The 21,842-nt window shown below is 39.0% G+C and overlaps 1 protein-coding gene across 8 annotated transcripts in view; it reads left to right on the forward strand.

The window, feature by feature from the left end:
- Positions 1 to 21,842, forward strand: part of Carmil1 (capping protein regulator and myosin 1 linker 1) — a 300,958-nt gene that overhangs the window by 156,937 nt on the left and 122,179 nt on the right. For all 8 annotated transcript variants that reach the window (XM_063259966.1, XM_063259967.1, XM_063259968.1 and 5 more), the window contains 3 exons: positions 4,416 to 4,491; positions 9,831 to 9,919; positions 11,055 to 11,149. In XM_063259966.1, the coding sequence (XP_063116036.1) occupies positions 4,416 to 4,491; positions 9,831 to 9,919; positions 11,055 to 11,149 (260 nt within the window). The remainder of the gene's footprint in view (positions 1 to 4,415; positions 4,492 to 9,830; positions 9,920 to 11,054; positions 11,150 to 21,842) is intronic.

Here is a 21,842-nt window from a genome sequence, read left to right on the forward strand (position 1 = left end):
GATAGTAAATGTTCTGGGTGTCTGTTCCTCTGTGATAAATCCTTCGAGCTTAATGGTCCACAGCAAGAACAATCATGACTCACAATGTGGCCTTCCCCACTCCCACGCCTGTGGCTGGTGCCAGCCCTCTGCTGAGAAGCCTAGACATGGCCTGTCTGTGTGGCCCAGACTTCTCACTGCAGAGCAGCTGGCTTCCGTGGGGACCTTCCAAGACATGATGGAGGTGCAGGCTGAGGTCGACCTTTGCTAACTCGCTCTGAGAGTCATGTGCCATCCCTGAGGGACATCTGTGTTGTTTCCCATTTCTCGCAATTATGAACGTAGCTTTTATAAATATGAACATTTAAATTTATATCTAAACATAAATTTTATTTCTCTTGGGTGATTATTAAGGGGTGGAGGCACGGGGTCACATAACCATGCTTGGTAAACTTAGTGGCAAATCAATGTGGTCTTTTCATCAAGAACACACTGAACATTCCCATTACCCCCTGTCTTTGTTAACAGTTGCCAGATTGGCGTTTTTAACCTCTTTGTTTTTTAGTTATAGCCACTCAATAGGTGAGTGGTAGCATTTTATTTTAGCTTTAAATCAAATTTCCTCAGTGGCTAATTAAGTACCTTTTCACGTGTTTATGTGCTATGTGTTCATCTTCCACATTTCACCCCAAAATAAGACCTAACTGGAAAATCCTTAGCTTTGAACAGTAGAGGTCCAGATTGCCAGCCCCAGCCAGCCTGTCCTTACCTTACCTGGCTTATAGAGAATACTGGTGGCAGCAAGAGGCTGGCATTTTTGATCTCTGGCTTTCTATGCTGATGCTTTTCCAGTTAGATCTCATTTTCAGGAGGACAGGGTTATTTGGTGAAGTACTTATTTCCTCTTTTGCCCATTAAAACATTAGAGTATTTTTTTTTTTTTGGCTGAGTTTTGAGAGCTGTCTGTGCATTCTGGATATAAATCCTTTGTCTGGAATTTATAAATAGTGTCTCTCAATATTTGTCTTATTATCTCTTACCAGATGCTTTTGTAGAGCAAAAGTTTTTGATTTTGCTGCAGTTTGATTTATCTGTTCTCTTCATCTATGAATATGCTTGTGGTGTCAGATCTAAACTGATGTCCTAAGGTCATACCTTCTCCTCTACCAGTTTCTTCTGCTGAGGGTGTGTGTCTCACTCCCCTCGCCTCTGGGGCCCAGGGCCTTGCCAGGAGAGGCCTTCCTGGAGTGGGCATTTTGAGCAGCACCCTTTCTCTCACCCACAGGGCCTTGTGTTCCCCTTGCTCCACAGGGCTCCCTTCATTCTGTCTTGGTTGCTTTTTCCCGCTGAGTCTCCTGTTAGGTAGTGCCAATCCAGCAGCATCACAGGCAGGGATATGCCCTGTGTCCATTATGGCATCAGGCCCAGTGATTCATGCACATTGCCCAGCACCTGTTGACTGTGTGAACAGAAGGACCTGTTGGGCACCTTCAGGCTCCTGTGCCTTCCTATGCCCAGACCCCGATCACTGGGACTGTCCCCTTCTCCCCACCTGGTTAACCCCTGCCTCTCACAAGCTCTGTGTTGGGGGCTGCCACAGGCTGTGTCCTGAGGGCACCTTCAGGCTGGCCCCGCCCACTCATTAGTTCTGCTCCAGCCACTGTGGAGCCGAGAAAATAGAGCTACTGTTGCCACTTCTCCTACTCTCAGAATTTCCTTCTCCAGCCTAGTGCTTATTTACTGAAGTGAGATACGTGAGCACCTCCTCCTGTTGTAAACACCCAGAAGCCTAGACAGCAACCTGATTTATAGAAACATGGCAAACCATGGTAGTGTGCTTAAGTCTCCATCGTTTCCATGGGCAGGTTTTTCCCTAGTGAAATTTTATTTACACCCAAAATAGGAACATTTAATGTATAATCCTATTACATTATGAATATGAATCATGGAAAATTTCAAAAAAATCACACAAAAGTGTTGTTAGAAGAAATGCAGTAATACTGCTAATGTTTAACACTTTGGTAAACCGTCCTTATAACATTTCCTTCTTCTAAATGACACTGTACTTGTGAGCATTTATGGTTATCATTTTGTATGTAGTTTTTATTAATTACAGCCACAGAGTACATCACACAAATGTACACTTAGAATATTGTGTATTTTTATTTTTTATTTTTAATTGTTTAAAATCCATTTTATTCAAGTATAAAAAGAAAAAGAAGAAAAAACTACAACAAAGTTTCAAAACACGTCAATCATGGGTAACAATTGTGCACTGTCATTCCCAAATCTTCCACCCAGAGCACAAGACATCTGCTTGCAGTTGTTCGAACAATACCAAGACAGATCTTTCTCTTCAGTGAACTCAGAGAAATCAGTAGTATAATTACCTTAACTTTTAAAATATACATATATGTACACATATACATGTGTTGTTCAGCTTCTCACACTAGTGAGACGATATGATGTTTACATATGTATCTTATATATTTCACTAATGAGTATGGTCTCAAGTTGCATCCATTTACCTCTAAAAGTCTCTCCTTATCCTTCTTTATGGCTGAGTAGTATTCCATTGTAGAAACATACCACATCTTTTTTCATGCATTCCTCAGGTGATAGGCATTTAAATTGTTTTCAAAATCTGACTATTACAAATTCTGCTGCTATACACAATATTGTGTATTTTTAAAATTTAATAGTCATCCATAAACATTTCAGGTGTCATTGAGGATTTGTTCTATATTTTATTTCACCAAGATATTCTTTAAAGAGTTTGGCAGGTGGTCTGCAAGGATGACCTGCTGCATTCACTCGTTTGATTGTACTAATGATGTGCGTGATTTCATCTGTGACAAAAGGCAACTGTTTTAGCTCAGACCATCTGACAGTGCAGCTTGCACCCTGATGAGATTCTGAGGTTCAGTCACTACCTAACTCTGAATCTGCAAGGAGATGTGGGAAGATGGCGTTGCTGTCAGTCTGCACGTGAGGGGACTTGTGAGTGGTGTGGGTGTGGCCTCTGTTATAACATAGAGCTCACTGCTGCAAAGCTGCATCCTGTCATTGGGCCACAGGGAGAGATGCACAGACTTGTCCTGGTCACAGAGAGAGGAGAGATCAAGAACGGCTGTGCAAAGAGTTGTGTTCTTTTAAATCTAAAACTTTTTAAAAAAGTCATAAGTGGCAATATAAAGAGATAGGTGAGTAGCCACCCTGGCGTGTGGAGATGTGTGCCTGTAATTCCCACTCCTGTGCTAAGCTGCTTGTTTCCCCTTTTAAAGGATGTCTGAGGAAAGCACACTTGGATCGTCAGGTCTGGCCAGGACCGGATTTACCAATCCTTGGCCCAGGCTCACTTCATCTGAGATTTAAATGTGATTATGTAGGAGCAAAGTGTAGGGTCCTGGTAACCTGAAACTGTCAGGTAGTGGTGCTCAGCTCCCTTTCCACCTCTGGCTCTAATTTCTATTTCAGTAGCAATTGGAATACCTGCCGCGTATCACACGGGACAGATGCAGTACAGCTTCATTGAAGCCACAGAACTGAAGAGAGGCTGGGTTTGCAGGGGATCTGAAGTGTGGTGTAGTGGGAGGTGGGTGCTTAAGCAGCAAACCATAGTGTTAGAGGGAACTAAATGCTATGTACAGGTGCCAGTATGGATGGGCTGGGGTGGAGCAGAGGACAGGCAACTCAGACAGTGAAGGTCACAGATTTTCATAACTGAGCAGAGCTGTGTAGAGCACTTCTGATGGTGAAATGGCCTGTTAGATGAGGCAGCAGTTGTCCGCTTTCTGTCTTGAGGCCCTGGAGGATGTGTTGGGAGGTGCTGTGGCTAATGGTGGAGTGGAGGCTGATTTCTCAGGCATACAGCTTTGCCCTATGGCTTAGAAACTCATGGGCAGCACCACACGAAATTACACCTGGGCCGCCTCTTTGGTGTGATCACTGCTAAGAAATATACAAACTACCAAGTGCTTGCTGAGCACTTCCAGTCCATCTGGGGCCGCTTCCTGTTGTGACAGGCACTGTGCTTGTCTGCAGTATGAATTGTTCCTCCAGAGAATAGATGAGGTTCTTGATGGTTAAAGAGTTTATGAGAGAGCACTCCAAAGGCATTAACTCAGAATTAGACATACGAGTTATCTCAGAGCAAGGAAGTTCTCAGAATTAATGGTACTACCAGTTCCTTTTCCTTTGGAAGCAGGGATCAGGGTCCCCAGAGCTAATTTACTTCAATTTTGAGTAATGCTGCTTATATCATACTGAAAATTTGTCACAGAATTTAACTGTTGTCTGGTGTCAGAATAATTTCGTGTGAATATTGTGTTTGTGAATTGTATGAATTTTCAGCTAAAGCTGGGTGGTGTGGGTTAAAAATACAGTGGTGATGTAACGATGTAAGAGCCTGTTGATGTTATTATTTTTGCTTCTAGGGACCTAATACCTATCATTGCTGCGCTGGAATATAATCAGTGGTTCACAAAGTTGTCCTCTAAGGACCTGAAACTGGTAAGTAATTGAAGATGCAATGAATGTTTCTTGGCTTTGCAGAATTAAAAAAAAAAAATCCATGATAATTGTTTTAAAAAATGTTTTTCTTTCATCCTTTTGAGCTGCATACTTTGTATTTCCTGGGGAGATGTTTCCCTGTAGGTGATTTGCATAACAGTTTATGAGGTTTGCAATGTGAGAGACTTCAGGGAAGTACTTTGTGTTTTCAGCTGTTGAAGGCAATTTTGGAAGATGAACAGAATGACACATTGAGTGTAGCCTTTGCACACGCCCATTCAGTTGGCAAAAACTATTGATATCAAATTAGCACAGCCACAGACAGCAGATTTTGTGTTCCTTTTGCACATTTTGTTCTCACAAAGTTTTTTTTTCCCTAAGAATTTCAGGGACTATTAACAGATAGAGTTGGGCTAGCAGAATTATGATGGATGCTGTTAATTTTATAAGTGCATTTTTGAGACAGATTATTTATACATAAGCAAAATGAACATGAAATGAAATCTGATAGCTTTCCTAAGTGATGGGGCAACCAAATATTTGTTCTGTTTTGCTAATGGAAATCGATATTCCTTCGGGGATTTTGCAAGTTCTGAAGCAGCCTTGTGGGCAGATGTTTATTCACAAGTTAGCTTTTTGATGTTTCATGATGTTTCACGGGAGGTAATTTAGATATTGCTTTATTGGAGACTCTTACTTTGAAGCTTTAAGTATTTAAAGGCTTTAGAATTTGTGGAGGAGTTAAGATTTCCATAGTGAGAGCTGATATTTGGAGTGAGACATGGAACTGGAGGAAGTGGAGGGTGGAGACTGATTAGTGAGCAGGCAACTGCGTTCTCTGAATTTGTCTGGGGTGTGGATGACAAAATACATAAGCATGAAAAAAAATGGGCTGACTTCATTGGGGAGGTCTTAGCTGCCAGTATAACACAGGAGGAAAACATGGGCTTGGTGTTAGAAACTTGTTTCAGATTTTAACTCTGATGACCACCAGGTTACGAGATCTTCAGTCCATTCACTGGCCTAGGGCTCCTGTCTTGCTCATTGCTATCCTGTGCTCTTTTGAAAGTAGCTTTTGTAGTAGCTTCATCAAAGTAGCTACCTAATAAAAATTGGTTTAATAAATAGATATAGAATTAGTAGATGAGGGCACAAAGCAATATAATTTGTAGGTTGTTGGGCTGAGTAAATTGTGTGTGTGGAACTTCTACCACGTTCCTGCCTGACGTGTTGCAGACACTTCATAACTGGTGACTGTTGTTTATTCTCCTCATTACCGACTAACAGGTGATCAGGAAACAAGTATGGAGTGGGAAGCTGGGAATTCCATTGTCCAGACAGTTGGCAGTGTTGGAGCAGCGCTGATAGAGTTTAGGGTGGAGGAGCCTCTGGGATTAAGCAGGTAGCTAGGAAGGAAAAGGAATGGAATCTAGAATGTTTAGTTCTTGTTAGGATGGGACCCATTTCAGGACTTAGCCAACAGAGGTTGGAGGAGAAGAGAGGGCGGGTTGGCGATGTGACAAGTAGCTAGGTCAGACTGTGGGATCAAAGAGAAAATGAATCTCTACCAAGTCAGTTTTCCTGGCATATTCAGACATTCACATGAGCATGTGATTTATAAAATGGGGTCCTACACGAGTAACAAACAGGCTACAGATACTCTATTTTGGAAATTATCCCCAATCCCACGAGTACAGAGAGGGATGCAGAGAGTTGGTGTTGGCATTGTCATTATTCCCACAAGATATCTCCTTTCATCTGCCTTCATGGTTAGACAAAAATGTGCACCTGATCGTCGGTTGCTGTGCAACAGCCCTGAAGTGCGTGTGTGACTTATTGGGTGGCCTGGGGTGACAGGAAGCAGAAGGACTGGGTTTGAGGACTGCCTTTACCTAACTGTGCTTAACTGAGATTTAAACAAACAAAAAAATACATGTGTGCACTTATTTTTAATATTTGATATTATAGGATACAAAGTAGTCTCTGTGGCTCTATGGCTCCCTTTAAAACAAAAGTGATTTTGTGTTTTTCACCCGAAGTTAGGGGAGAGATGAGCCTTTATCCTGTGATGACCCTGTAGTGGGCATTCTGGGAGCACTTTCTAACCTTTAGTTATTTGATGGACAGGACAACTACACGAGCACAATGTTCAGGGATTTTTTTTTTAAATCAACTTGTGATTTAAATAAATGGTTTCCTGTCAAGTTATATGAGCTCTCCAGATTGCTAAGACTATTCTTAGCCCAATAAAAGTCTCCTATGCCAAGCTACCATGAGAAAATTTTGACTTTTATGATTTGTGCTGGTTTTATAAATAAATTGGAAGTCACTCATTCTAGTCTGTATAGAAGATTTAGGGAAAAAAACCACAAAAGTGGTGAGGATCCTGTTTCTGTCCATTCTTTTTGTGGGATTTGTTTTGTTTTTTCAGTACTGAGGCTTGAACCTCAGGCACATACTAGACAAATGCTATACCCCTGGGTGACGTCCTCTGCCCTTCTTGTATTCTGAGGCAGGGTCTTGCGAAGATGCCAGGCTGCCCTCAAATTTGCAGTCTTTCTGCCTCAACTTTATGAATAGCTGGGCCTGCAAGTGTATACCAGGCTGAAACACGTGACTGCCCAGCAATCTTAATTCACTAAAATATTGTAGCATTGGAGTTGAATCTTGCTCAACTTTCTCAGTTTGGTAACTCAGCCAAGTCAGTCAGTTTCATTGTGTCTTTCAAAAACTGATGTGGTTATACAGAGACTGTATGTAGCTCCTTTTTAGTTCTAAAGTTCCTTATTTTCTTTTGTATTACTTTATATTTCAGTTTTTGTTGTATACATTTGATTTTTTTTTATCTTTTTTTTTTTTTTCCTTCTTCCTTTTTTTGGACTAGGGAGTAAACCTAGGGCCTTTGCACAGAACTACATCTGCAATTTTTTTTTTAAATTTAGCTTTAATTCTGAGATAGGGTTTTTCTAAGTTGCTAAACTACCCAGACACTGCTTGTACTTGTGAACTTCCTGCTTCAGCTTCCCAGATTGCTGGGATTGCAGGCATGTGCCAGTAAGCCCAGAGTGCATTTGATTTTCAGCTAAATGGAAGGTGGCCTCAGTAAGATTTTTAAGGGAAAATTTCTAAATCATTGCTTATTATGCTATAGATAGTTGGAAATAACTGCAATTTTATTAGGATTCTAGGTTTGTATGTGTAGCTCTTTCAAAGTCTCATTTCTATATGTTCTTTAATGTGGAAAATAATGCTTTGCAATAGTTGACATTTAATAATTATTAAGTTAGCTGGATAAATATAACCCTGAATGACTTAGATAATTGTAATGCAGAATGACTCTTTCCTCCTGGCTTCTTAAAGAAAACTTGGACACACCTTAATACACTTTCTTTAATGTTTTTATTGCAATATTGATACCCAGTATGTACACTAAATCTTCACAGTGCTATTTTGATAAATTTTCTGGATGCCAGAAAAGGTAATGACCCCATGAATTGCTTGTGAAAATTAGGATAATCCCTTTAAAAACATTATCTAAGTAATCACTTTCATCATGACAACACAGAATAAGATCAGTCCCCTTGGATGTAATTTTCAGACAAAGATCATGAGTCACCATTGTGAAAATCACCACTGTCAGCATAATGCAGATTGTAGGCATCAGGTCAATGGGAAGTAACTTTTCTCTTCCCTCATCAGTCTGTTGGGACACATTAGAAGCCCAGGAGTAGTTTGAAAGTGGCATCATGGACTGAGCAGAATCAAACAGCATAGAAGAATAATGAGAACCATGGAAGTTCTGGGACTTGGGGAATTTCCATATTGGGTGTTTAAAGGGCACTTGACTACAGAACCTGTTCATGTCACTTCAGATTCTCTTCCCATTATGGTTAATTTTAGAATAAAGCCAATATCAATCTAAAAACATTGACATATCCAATTTTTAAGAAAACATTTAAAGAAAGGTACAATTGTACACCATGGACATTCTTTAGTTTTCATAGTTCGATCAGGATTTTGTTATGTGGCTGGGTATGAAGGTGCACACCTATAACCCTAGCAGTCAGGAGGTTGAGCAGGTGGATCACTGTGAGTTTGAGGCCAGCCAGGGCTAACACTGGATTCAAGGCCAGTTTGAACTACATAGTGAGACCCTGTCTTAAAAAAAAGATGATTTTGGTTGCTTATTTACTCATTTTAATTTTTGTAATATTTTATTCTAATTATGCATTTTCATTTAACGTTGTATTCTAATCAGTTAGAATATTTCCAGAATTATTTAACTACATAATGTTTTTCAAAATGTATTAATATAACAGACCTTTAACTGTTTTCTATTATCAAGGTGCTTCCCCCTTTGTTATGTTTTACCAAATACTAGAAGGAACATCATGCTACTAGTTCCCATTTATCAAGTGCTTTTTAGTCTCCCTAGAGAAGTATGTGGCCTCTTTATGCCTTTCATTTCTTATATAAAGAAAATATATACAAAGAAAATAATCCTAAACCTTCTCTAGTGGGCTTCTCAGTGAAATACGTGGTCTAGGTCAGTGCCTGGCCTGGGGCGAGACTCTAACCCATAGCACCACCAAGGTTACCACCACCATTTAATCCTCAGCTCTCCACTGGGATGGCTCCTTCCGTGTAACAATCTTTGTGTTTTCTCAAGATGGGTGAGATGGACCTGCATGTTTTCATGATGCTAACAAAATGGCCTTTTTGTTATTTTGTCATTATTAAGTATTTCCTTTGTCAGTCTGTTTGGGCTTTCTGATATCAAAATAATGTAGGTTGGATGAGTTATAACCAACAGAACTCTCTTTCTCACAGTTGTGGAGTCTGGGAAGCTCATACTTAAGAGATTGTCAGGTTCTGTGTTGGGAGACTCACTTTCTTGTTTGTATGTGATGCCATCTGGCCATGTCTTTGTGTGGCTGAAGAGCAAGGAGCTCTCTGAGACCTCTTTTTATCAGAGCAGTGATCCCATTCACGGGGCTGTGCCTGGATGGTGCAGTCGCCTCCCAAAGACCCATCACATTATTAGGCTGGCAGCATACGAGTTTTAGGGGCTGGAGACACAAAAACTCAGTTTGTAGTGATCATGTTTTCTCTTTTCCATTCTGGATGGTGTGATCTGAAAGCCAACGAGCTTATCCTCTGTGTCCTTGTAGGCCCAGGGTTGTCTTGGGGACAGTGCTCACTCAACAAGTGTTGAATGAGTGGACAAATGAATGAATGATTTATTTAATTGAAAGTGCATTGCATAGATTTATAACAGTGAAGTGAGTTTTTTCATTATTAGGCTTTTGGAAAATTAGTCAAAATGTTTTCTGTTACAGTCCACAGATGTCTGTGAACAGATCTTGAGGGTGGTGAGTAGGTCTAATCGACTGGAAGAATTGGTGTTGGAAAATGCTGGACTTAGAATGTAAGTTATTTTTTTGAATATATGACTGTGTTGCTTTAAAACTTTATACCATCTGCTCTAATTAATGCATAGTTTTAAAAAAAGATTATGATTCTCATGTGTAGAATATAATGTTTTCCCAGGGTAAGAGGAAATCCCTGTATACCATTATTATCATGAATGTCAAAAATTTGATGACGCTTTCAATTACTGTGTTGCATGACACTTTTGAGTGTAAATAATGTACTGCTAAAGAACTCCTGGCCTTGGATAAGCATTTTAGTTTCATTATGCCTCAGGTCCATGTCTTTAAAAAGAGGATAATGATAGTGTTCGTGGAATTAAATTTGTGAGGATAAATGAATTAATATCTGCAGATACTTAGAATAGTGCTTTTCCTGGTGTGGGTGTTATATGAAGATTTTATTATCATGTAGTTGTCATATTTCATATGGTTTTACTGCTTTGCTTTGATCAATTTAGTCACTTTTCTCCCTTCTCAGGTTATCACTTCTATAGTCTTTATCTAGTGGTTTATTCACTAGATAAACCATTAGACTATTCAGCCTTGGCTTTTAAGAGCATGAGTTAGAATCTGTTAGAACAAAGACTTTCCAACTGCCAACTGATCGAGGTTGACATTTTGTAATCATTGCACTTAGCCATCATTTCAAGTTAAATAGAACTAAAATAGTGGTTTTTAAAAAATAAAATATGCTAGCAATTATAACCTTAACTCAGTAATTATAATAATGAGTTTTACACTCATGAGTATTATGTAAAATGAGAAAAAAAGATACAGAGTAGCCTACTAGGAATTTTCAAGAAAAGCAGACTTTGATCCAGGATTTTTAAAATAAATTATGGGGAGGTCAAATAGCATTACTAGCATTCAGCAATGTATGTTTAAAGAAAATTATGTATTTTCTGTCTGCATTTGAATGAAGATTTGGCAAATTGAAATGAACCATTTTTTGGCTATGACTTATTCTCAAATGATGTATTAATGCATGTTTATATAAGACATATTACATATATTAGTATCCTAAAGGAGGGTTCTGATTTTTTTGGTTTCACTCTGTTTTGATCTTTAAATATTTTGTTTGAATAGTTTTACATCGTGAATACTTGTTTTCATTACTTTGTTTACTTGCAGAGATTTTGCACAAAAACTGGCCTTCGCTCTAGCACATAATCCCAACTCAGGACTCCACACGATCAACCTTGCTGGAAATCCACTGGAAGACAGAGGTATCACCACATACCGTCAATACCAGAATCCTAAGAGGACTGCGCGGTTTAATGTAGCCATGGTGGAGGGCGATACTGAGCTTGGTTTAGTTGTGTTATACATGCTGTTAGTGCACTGTTGCTTCTAGTTTTTTCTGCCCTTTTATGAAAATACTTATGCTAAACTTTTTATTACCTGATTAACTTTTTTGGGAATGATACAGAACAAAAAGGAGGATATTCATACTATGTATCAGTAGTTGGAAGAGTTAGTGGGTTTTGGAAGGGACACTTGAGACCAAATTCTCAGTAGATGAACATTTATGGTTGGGGTTAAGGTTGGAATCTTACATCTCTGGAGGGAATGTTCTGGTTTCATTTTCTGTTGTGAATGTTTTCCAGCATTGTTAAACAGGGCCTTTCATCTTTCAGTGTTATATATTTGATGAAGATTAATTATTCAGTTGAGCTGAGGATACTGATATAGATGGTTTTGCTTTTTGTTATTGATACATTGTTCTGTGTTGAAAAGAAACCCATGTAGTTAGTATTAAAATAAAATCCTCGGTGGTGACTTCTGTGTTCTACAGTGATGACTCTGAGGATGGAATTGACAAGGAAACCACGTAAAAAGCACCCTCAGAGAGAAGGGTGCTGCTGAAAATAATGCATAGTACTGGGATAGAAGCTTCTCTGGATGTGATAATTCCTTTAGGAGAAATAGCTGTTTGTTCCATCAGTCAGAAGCTATGGAGAGGAGAATGAGGCAAAGCAGAGATCATCAAGATCACCGTCACATCAGGGGAGCTTTTTGCACTCTGTTGAGATGGGAGAGAATCAGCTAGTTTATAAACTGACAGGGCAAAGTTACTAGAGGGAGGTAGTTGTTGGAGTTGAGTTTGGAAGTGAGTGGAGTCCAGGCAAGGATGAGGTCCTCCTTAGTCAGCAGAGAAATGCAAATTAGAATCACAGTTAGGTGCCACTGGCAGCCAGAAATACACTCCTCAGTGAATAAGTGTTTTAGGGGACATAAGGAAGCGGGGGGGACACACATGCACGCATGAGCATGCACATGTGTGTGCGCGCACACACACACACACACACACACACACACACACACACACACACACACACTGTAAACCAACCAGGCTGTTTCTTAAAATGTGAAGTGCAGACTTACTCAGAGCTCCATTAGTTCCACTCCCAGGTATCATCCGAGAGAAATGAGACATATGTGCCTATAAAAAGCAGTGAATACTTAGAGGCCTGAGAGTAGACCCAGTCCCCATGTCCCTCCCCAGTGAGTGGGTAAGGAGCATGTGGCTTGTCTGTACCATGGATTCCTGCTCAGCAAACGGGAGTGAAAATGAAAGTCTGGCACTTGCTGTGACACGGAGACCTGAGGAGCCGTGGACCACCCGCACTGGTGAGATGAGGGAGTGCAGCCCAGCCGAGAGTTCCTCACCTGTCCTCTTCTGGACCCACGCGCTGGGAGGTGCTGCCATGCTGGACATCTCGGCACCTCAGTATGAGGCCCTCTCTGTGGCACCTCGTGACCCTTTGGTTTGAGCTCCTGTTCCAACACTCACATCATCCCTGACTGGGCATTTCCCACTCCTTCGCCTCCTGTTTCCTTCATCCACACAGACTGCCCCTCCTCCCGTCCTTCCTGAGACACACAGCATCCACTGTAAGACCTGGTCTGTAATCAGTTAATACTTTTTTCATTGTGTTTTGCTGTTTTCTAAGTAGCACATGAAGATCATGGCACAGCGTAGGGCATTTCATTTGTATTGACTGAGAACGTGTTCAGAGATGTTGTTCCTGTGCTTTCTCCCTTCACTCTCCTATCTCTGAGACTCAGTTTTGTGTGTCTTGCCACCAACCTGCACCCCAGGACTCCCTGCAAGCTCGCTTTCCACACCCCGCCTGTGCACACAGTCACCCTCCAGTGTGGTTTGTGCTCTTATGCCCTGAAGTCCTTGTGCTCCTCAGCGTGTCTCCACAGACCAAAGCCGCCTCATCTCTGACCCTTCTGGGCTCATTTGGCAGGGCTTGCAGCTGGGGAGCTGCCAGCATCTGTTTCTCCTCCTTTCCTTCACTCATGTGACTGAACCTCTGCCATACAAACCCTTCACTGCTTCTTTTATTCAAGCTAATTATCTAAAATGGTGAGTAGCTTTGCTACTTATGGGTCAGAACTTCTAAAAAAAATGTAATCATGTGTGAGATATTTATTGAAATTTCAAGCTGGAGAAGAAAAATTGTAATTTTTATCTCTGAGCTTTTCCATGCTGGTATTAATCTTTGAAAACAGTAAAAACAATGGAGAGGAGCCTGGAATTCATTTGTGTGGTGGATAAGAAACAGGCCAATGAAGATTATTTACAAGGAAACTCAGAGAAATGCAGGGCACGCAGGAGCTTAGTAGGGAGCAGCCCAGAGTTGTGAGGAATTTACAGGCTAAGTGGAATTTGATTTTGCACCTGAACTTTTCTCTCAGGGTCTCATTTAGAAACTTACAGATATAAAGTGTGGTTCCTGAGCTTGTGATATGAGTGTTGATACAGCAAATCCCTGTTCTTTACAGCTTGGCTTCCTTGACATATCTACGTGTGAAGGACAGGAGGAGAGAGTGTGACTTAGTGAATGGAGGTGCAGTGCACACATGCAGTGAAGTGACTGTAGGGCAGTGACTACACACACACAACACACACACACACACACACACACACACACGCTGGTTTCGGGTCGGCTGCAAGACAGATTTTGTTCAGCAACTTACTGTTGGTCTTTTTCTAACTTTTATATTTTTCAGGCAGTAGATTGAGACTCAGTAGGAGGTCATTAAACCTGTTTCAATAGTTTATGGCAAGTATTTAAAAAAGAAAAAGATATGAAAGAAAAAAATGTAAGAGTGCATTATTCAGAGAAATTTTAGTTTTAGTTTTCTAATATGAACATGTACTTATTTTTGCATGCGTTTTCTTGCATCTTGATGTCAGATCTGATTCTTTATGTTTGCCATAGTGGAAAAGGATTGAAAACCCCTGCTGTTACCCACTGACCTTGATTAACTCCCTGTGGCAAGTCCTCTGGGGTGATAATGTGTCCGAGGCAGTGTATTCTTGGTCTTCCTCACCGAGACTCTTTGGATCTGATGTTGATTCTTGGGTTGAAGTTCAGTGTTTTCTGAGAACTTGGTGCACCCTCCTCCTGTTGCTGCTCATTTCTTCTTACTTTCCTTTTCTAGCTAGCATTATAGACTCTGTGTTCAGGTTTTGCTAGTTAACCTTGCCAGGTTTACGTGACCTTAGGCTTGTCAGGCTTGACTGTCCTTATATTCTCAACTCACTTTATTCCAAATTGCATTATCTTATTCAATGATGTTTTTGAATTGTGCCAGTTAATCTTAATTGTCCACTTGACTAGATTACTCTTTTTGTGCCAGCTATTCCATTTTTGGAATGTCTATAATAAATATTATAAAAATGAATTTTTCCTCAAATTCTTGTTCCTAGAATTTTTCTAGGTCACATACAGTATATTAATTTCATGCAAAAGTTTTGAACATTGTAATCTTTGGTATAAATGGGTTAGGAGATGCCTGGAGAGTGACTGGAACATGGGAGACTTTGGTATAAATGGGTTAGGAGATGCCTGGAGAGTGACTGGAACATGGGAGACTACTCATCAGTGGATTAATCTGTCGTCGATGCTCATAGCTGAATGTACTGGTAGCAGGTGGGGCCTGGTTGGCGGCAGTGGGTCATGAAATAGGCCTTTGGAGGATAAGTCTATTACTGGTACAGTTCCCTGTGCTCTGCTTCCTGGCTGCTGTGAAGCCAGCTGCTTTGCTCCACATACTCTTCTGCCATGATATTTCTGCTTTGGAGGCAGCTAACCATGGTTGGAAACCTCTGAAACTGTGAGCCATCATTTCTTCCTTTAAAGCATTGATGTTGGGTATTTTGTCCCCATGTTAAGAGGCCTGACAATACAAAAACCCAATGTCAGACTGCTGCTCTTTTGCAAGTGTGGTCCTGAAGTACCCCAGTGCAGAAAACCCTCTCTACTGGCCTTGTTAGGCTCCTATGCAGTCCACATTTGTAATTCCAGGGGAAAGTTATTGGAATTCCAATAGATAATTCCAGTGTATCACTTCCAATACACTCCACAGTGAAAATAGAGATAAATATGTATCAGTAGTTTTGGGGAGCCAAGGAGGTCCTATAAGTTCAGTCAGAACAATGGCCAACCAGAACAGAGGCTTAACCCAGTGCTGAACTCAGGTTTTACTGAAGAGGGGAGCGGCTCTGAGATAAAGTGACTGTGAGAATGGGGGAAGTATGTGAGTTTTGGGAGCTGGGCTGGGTAGGAGGCCAGATAGCACCTCTGCAATATGCAGAGAGAGATATGCAGGAAGAGTTCAATCTGCATATCAGAGTTTGAGGAGGTATCTTGTGTTTGGAAGTGGTATCTCGGGTTTGATGTCTACCTTTCATGTCCTGAGACCTCATAGATTCTTTCTCAAGGCTGAAGGCTCAGCTGACAGCGTGGCATCACTTGGCCAAGCTCATGTATTCTGGTTCATGGCTCCGGTTTAATTTTCTAAATAAGACAGGGATGTGGGTTCTGGGATTGTTGCTTATATTTTTTGGTCTGTTTTGCCTTTCATGTCTCTCAGTATGTATACATCAGTGTTTTGAGTAGTTAAAAGTCCATGGATTTAATTCTGGGCTCCATTATATTAGTTAAGTTGTCTTGTACAAGTCACCTATCTTCTCTTTTATCCTTGTTTTTTATCCTTGGCTTTAAAATAGGTAATAATAATAAACACAGACTAAAGATGTTCTAAGAATTAAATGAGGTTATATACACAAAAGGATAAGAATAGCCTGTTACATGCCATCTGCTCAGTAAATGTTAGCTTTTACTACTTTATTTCACTCATAAAAATAACCCACAAAGATAGACAAGACAAATATTGTCATTCCTGTCTTCAGATGAGGAAGCACGATGTATTTACATATTTTGGACAAAGCTTGCAGAGTGGTACCCGGTACATTTCTTCCTGTTCCTGTCTAGGATTTCCTGACCTGTCAGTCAGTCTCCCGTACTGTGTATGGCAGTGTTCTTATTTGGTTATATACATTTCTGTTGCAAAGGGAATGGAACAATTTAATGTTTGCTATTTTGAAAAAAAAAAAAAAAAAAACACTGAAACTCTGGCTTATTCCATGATATATATCGCTACATTTTCTTAAACCATTAATGTTTTAGATACTGAGGTCCTAAGGGATGGACATAAGATGTGAAGTACTTTTTTTGGATTCATCATAGTATTCTAATTGAATATTTTTATGCTTATATAATATGAATATAGAATGAAGCATATTTTAAAAATGACAAGTTGGGATTTTAGAGCATTCCAAAGTTAAGTATTTGATACCACTTTTTGCAATATCTTTTTTTGTTTTCATATTCCTAATTCATAAGTCTTTCACTTTAATTTAAAAAGTAAAAATAGGTTATTGTGTTTTATTTGTTCACTTTTCTTTGTGTTTTTAAGCTTTCCATGGAAACTCTGTGAACTGATACAAACCTAAAAGTTGAACTCACCCATGTTTGGCCATAGAGGATGTTTAAACTGTATGTTGTCTAACAGACAAATATAGGACTTTGTTTCCCTATATCATGTTGCCAGAATCCACAGGCAGAATTTTGTTAAATTATTAATATCGTTGCTCTAAATTAACAAAGACCTACCGTTCTGCCTTTTTTCTACCAAATAAATCATAGTGACGCCAGAATTTCCAAGTATTAGTTTTCAAGTGCATACATGATTAATGGGGTTAAATTTGCAATGTCAAATTCAATTTTCTGTGTTTGTAAGATAATAACATCAGATTTCAAATTGTCATTTAAATATTTGATAATTACTTTTTTATTAGGCAAAATGCTTTGCAGCAGAAGGAGCAATAATAGCTTCATTTTGGAGGAAGAAATAAGGATTAGGCCATTTTTTTCTTCTAAATTTGACACATACTAAAAGAATTTATAAGAAAGCTAATCCATCTTTTAATATCTCCAAGTGAAACCTTGTAGCTTGTAGCAGTAAATTTAAATTCACAGCCCTAAAGGCTATGCTCTATGTTTTGGCCAAAAGTTTGAATTGAAGAGTTTTGGCCAGAAGTTTAAAAGACTCTTGTAGTCTTTTTTGTGTGGGTGAGGAAAGGTTATCTGAAAGGTAATTAGTTGCTTATGTAGCATCATAAAGTGAATGTTTCAGAAAGTACAGGGAAGGTAAAAAAAAGTAAATGGTTTTTCTTGAGGTTTTAACTGCTAGCCACCATCAGTTTGAGAGTCTTTACCAAGACTCCCATCTCTGAACTTTGTCAAAATGGAGTCTATAACATTTTTAGAGATTAAGTGGTCAGTCTCCTAACTTTCTCTTCCAAAAGGTAAATACTTCATCTTTCCTCTTTCTAATATCTGTCTTTAAAATCCACCTTTATTACCTGCCTTAATTGTTGATGTCTATGTGTTTTGAGTTCTTCAGTTTATAGTTCTTTCTCTGAAGACATCTTGCGTGGGGGAGGACTCTTTCATATATGTCATGACAGCTTCCCCATCCCAGGCCCAAGTTGCCTTAGAAAGTCTACTGCCCAATGAAGCCTGCTGTATTGCAGGTTCTAGAAAGGCTGAGCCAGTGGCTTCTCCTTGTTGATTACATCTTACAGTATTTGCATCGTGCCTGATCATTTTTGTTGTGATAGCCAGGACTCTTGGAGCATTTACTGTGTGTCAGGTACTATGTTAAAACGTTTTGCACATTAGCCTAGCAATGGACTGTAGTGCATTATTTTTTCCAACTAATGAATTTAAACTTAATGGAAATGCTGGCAGTGACCCCGGTTCTTGCAGTTTAATTAATCCATATAAAACTGAGTCAAGATAAAATTGTTTTTCACACTATGTAGTATACTACATCCCTAAGTAGAATAGGAAAATTGTTTATATGAAATATATATGAAGCTTTCCTATAGGGATTTTTTTTGTAATGTAGAAATAAAAATATGCACTTTAAAATTTGATAAGTTATTGTATTTTAATTAGTTGTACAATGATTTAATTTAAGGGGTTTATATTAGGGTTCTCCAGAGGAGCAGAATCAATGGAAGATGAATGTATAATTATACAATGAGATGCATTAGGTAGGCTTACAGGATCAGTCAGGAGAATCCACAGTGGCTGTCTCTGTGCTGGAGGTTTTAGGAGCTGATCAGTCCAAGAAGACGGAAGCTACAGAACAAGAGTGATCCAGGACAAAGGCCTGGAAGTTTGCTGTAGAGTTTCCAGGCAGATCTTCACTAGAAGATTCAAGAAACTGGATGCTGAGCTCCAAAAGCCATGGTGAAAACCAAGGCTCTTCCAAACTGGAGACTTTTCCTGTATCTTTTCTCCTTTATCTCATCCAGGCTGCGGCCATTGGTTGGTACCCCCACGTTGGAGGTGGGTCTTCCCCACCAGTTTGCTGGCTTACATGTCAGTCATCCACATATGCACTCAGAACAGTGCTCCACTAATTTGCGAGGTAGTTTTACTCTATTCAAATTGATATGCCATGACTAATTCACAAGGCTCTACCCTGACATGACTACGGTAGTTACTTTTACTCTAGTGTGTATTTTGAGAATATACGTCACAGATTAATTTAGTTCTCTCATTATTTTTCTTCCTTTTGGTGCTGGAGATTGAACCCAGGACCTTGTATATGGGAAGCTTGTACTCTACCACTGCACTCAATGCCTTAGCCCTCCCTCTATTGTGGTTAGTAGTAGTACTAGTAAGGTACATTCTGCAGGGAGCTATACTTACACCTTTTTGGGACAGAGTCTTAGTAAGTTTCCCAGATCCCTATAGACTTAAAGCTTGTGATCATCTTGGCTCTCATACTATTTTAGGTGAGCAGTACTGACCTCCTGGTTATGCCTCTCATTCCATTAGTAGGTAGCAAGAAAGCAATGCAGTATATTTATAAATTGTGAATGCCAAGATTAAAATATTTTATCAAGAAAGCAATAGTTTGTCCTGGATTTTTTTCTTTTATAAGTAAAGAACTATCACCACTTAATCTTACTATAATTATATTCTTGGTTTCCTTTCAAAGCATCAAGAGAAATCACTTATTAAAACTTCCTCCTCTACGATATAAAACCATGGTTTTAATTAGATGTGCTCTTAAGTGGCCATTGTGTGTTGCTAAAAGCTTATTTAGAATTTGATTAAAATACATTAACCAGATTATCTTTATCTATACTTTTATTTCCATACCTTTATACCTGTTTACATTTATACCTGCTTAAAAAAGAAAACTATTCAACATGATTGGACTCACCTTTATTCAGATTTATTACTTTTGGTGTAATTTCTGGAGAAAATATTCCTGGACTGTTTATTCCTATCTGCTTCTCATTAAGGAGTGAGCAGTGGGTGGGCATCTCCAGCAGGGCAAACAGTGTTCCATTTTGATCTTTCATTTAAATACAGACACAAAAAATTACTATGGTTTTAAATTGTCATCTTTTCAAAGAACAAAGCAAAGTAAATCATCCAGAGTACAACAAATTTAAAGTTTAATGGTAGGTGTTAGCAGATAAAATTTTTATCTAGTAGATGATATTTTTAGAATGATTTGAATATGCAGAATATGGCTTTAAGGATATTGTTTTTGTTGATGTTGTTAAAGGATATACTTTGATAGGTAAAAGAAAACAGAAAAGAATGTGTCATTGTGGGCAATGATAATGCATATCAAAATTTAAAAGTGAGGTTCCAGTATTTTTTACTCTTACAGCCTGAATCTTTTGAAATAATTTTTCTCACCTGAAGTATAATCTACACTCAGAAAAGCTCCTGGATCCCAAATGTGTTAGGCAGCTTTTGTCATTATAATGGAGCACCTGCAGTCATTTGTGAAGGAAGAGGCTGTGTAGGCTGGGGCTGGGGAAGTTGCAGCCTGAGGGTGATCAGCCCTTTGCTGTGGGTTTGTGCTGAGGCAGCCATCCTAGAAGGGGATGAAATCACTTATGTCACCTACCAGGGAGCAGTATGGAAGAGAAAGAGACCAGGCTTCCATGGTCCGCTTCGAAGTTACACTCCTAAGACCTAAGGACTTCCCACAAGCACCCTCTTCCCCTCAGATTACCACCTCCAAAGAGTTTACCTGGAGACCAACCTTACACCTGGCACTTTAGGGACATTGAAGATCCAAACTTGAGTGCCAGTGTATGTCTTAATGCATTTTTGCAAAGTCAACACTACTGTGCAAGTACTACCAACTTCAAGAAAGGGAATGTAAGCCAGACATGGTAGTGCATGCCTGTAATCCCTGCAATCTAAGAGGCTGAAGCAGAAGGACTGCAAGTTCTAGCTGAACCCAGGAATGACATTTTTGAGATATAACTAAAGGCATACTTAAGGAGAAATCCATAATTGTGCATATAAAGTGACTGATTTCTTCTCCTGAATAGATAGAACACTGCAGAAATTATTTCTTATTAATGGTGGTTCATTGTGTTTTTTTATAAAGGATTTATTCATTTCTTCTAAAATGATTTTTGTTTAGCTTACAGATTCTTTTGCATCTTTACTTATGTCTGCAATGTCTGTTGGATCTCTGATAATTTTTTTAGTAGTCAATTTTGATAACCTGATCTCTCCCACACATGTACACACTTTTTATTGATCTTCGTGGATTTATTTCACTAGTCTCTTTGAATTGGCTTTGTTGAATTGCTTATTTTTTTCCTGCTTTCTACTTGAGTGCTTCTTTTTTATTATTTCCTTATTTTCATTTATGGTGTTAGGCTTGAATTAATTTGCTATTTTTCAAAATCCTGAGGTAGAGATTATTAGATAATTATTTGTGGCGTCCTTGCAACTATGGATTTCTCCTTAAGTATGCCTTTAGTTATAGCTCAAAAATGTTAGCCTTATAGCTTCACTCAAACTAATTTTAAGTTTTCTATTGTGATTTTTTTCTTGGTTTCATTTGCTATTTAGAATGAGTTACTTAATTTATAACTATTTTGAGATTTTATAATTACCCTCTGGCTATAATTTATATCTTAATTCCAGTGTAGCAATAGTAATTCTAGAACATGAAACAAGGCAGTTAGAGATTTTTTTTTTGGTATGATTCAGTACTTATGCAATATTCTAATATGTATTGAGACTATGGCTTAGTGTGTAGTTGCGTCAGTGAATTCTCTGAAGAAATATATTCTACAGTTATTGTGTATGTGTGTAGTAACACATTTATTTCCTTTCTGTTATTCAGATTTACTTTTATATTTGTGGACTATGTTATATAGGGCATACAGATTCAGGATGATTATAACCTTCTCATTGATGAAATGTGCACTTATCTCTATTAAAACCTTCAAAATGTAACTTCTTTGTGTAGGTACCCCATATATCTTTTAGTTAATGATCATAGCACATATGTTTTCCCATCATTTTGTGTTCACTTCTTCTGAACACCTATGTTTTCAGATATTTCTCTTAAAAACATTTGATATTTTTGCTCAGATAAGCCACCATTGACATAATTTGAGTATTTAGTGTATTTACATATAATGTAATCATTGGTCAGTTTGGATGAAAATCTGTTTTCCTACTTGTTTTGGATTTCTCCCTTTTATTTGTT

The sequence above is a fragment of the Cavia porcellus genome, unplaced genomic scaffold (genome assembly GCF_034190915.1).
Source record: "Cavia porcellus strain 051 isolate PalLab524CR breed Dunkin Hartley unplaced genomic scaffold, mCavPor4.1 scaffold_13, whole genome shotgun sequence".
In the NCBI taxonomy this organism is placed as follows: Eukaryota; Metazoa; Chordata; class Mammalia; order Rodentia; family Caviidae; genus Cavia; species Cavia porcellus.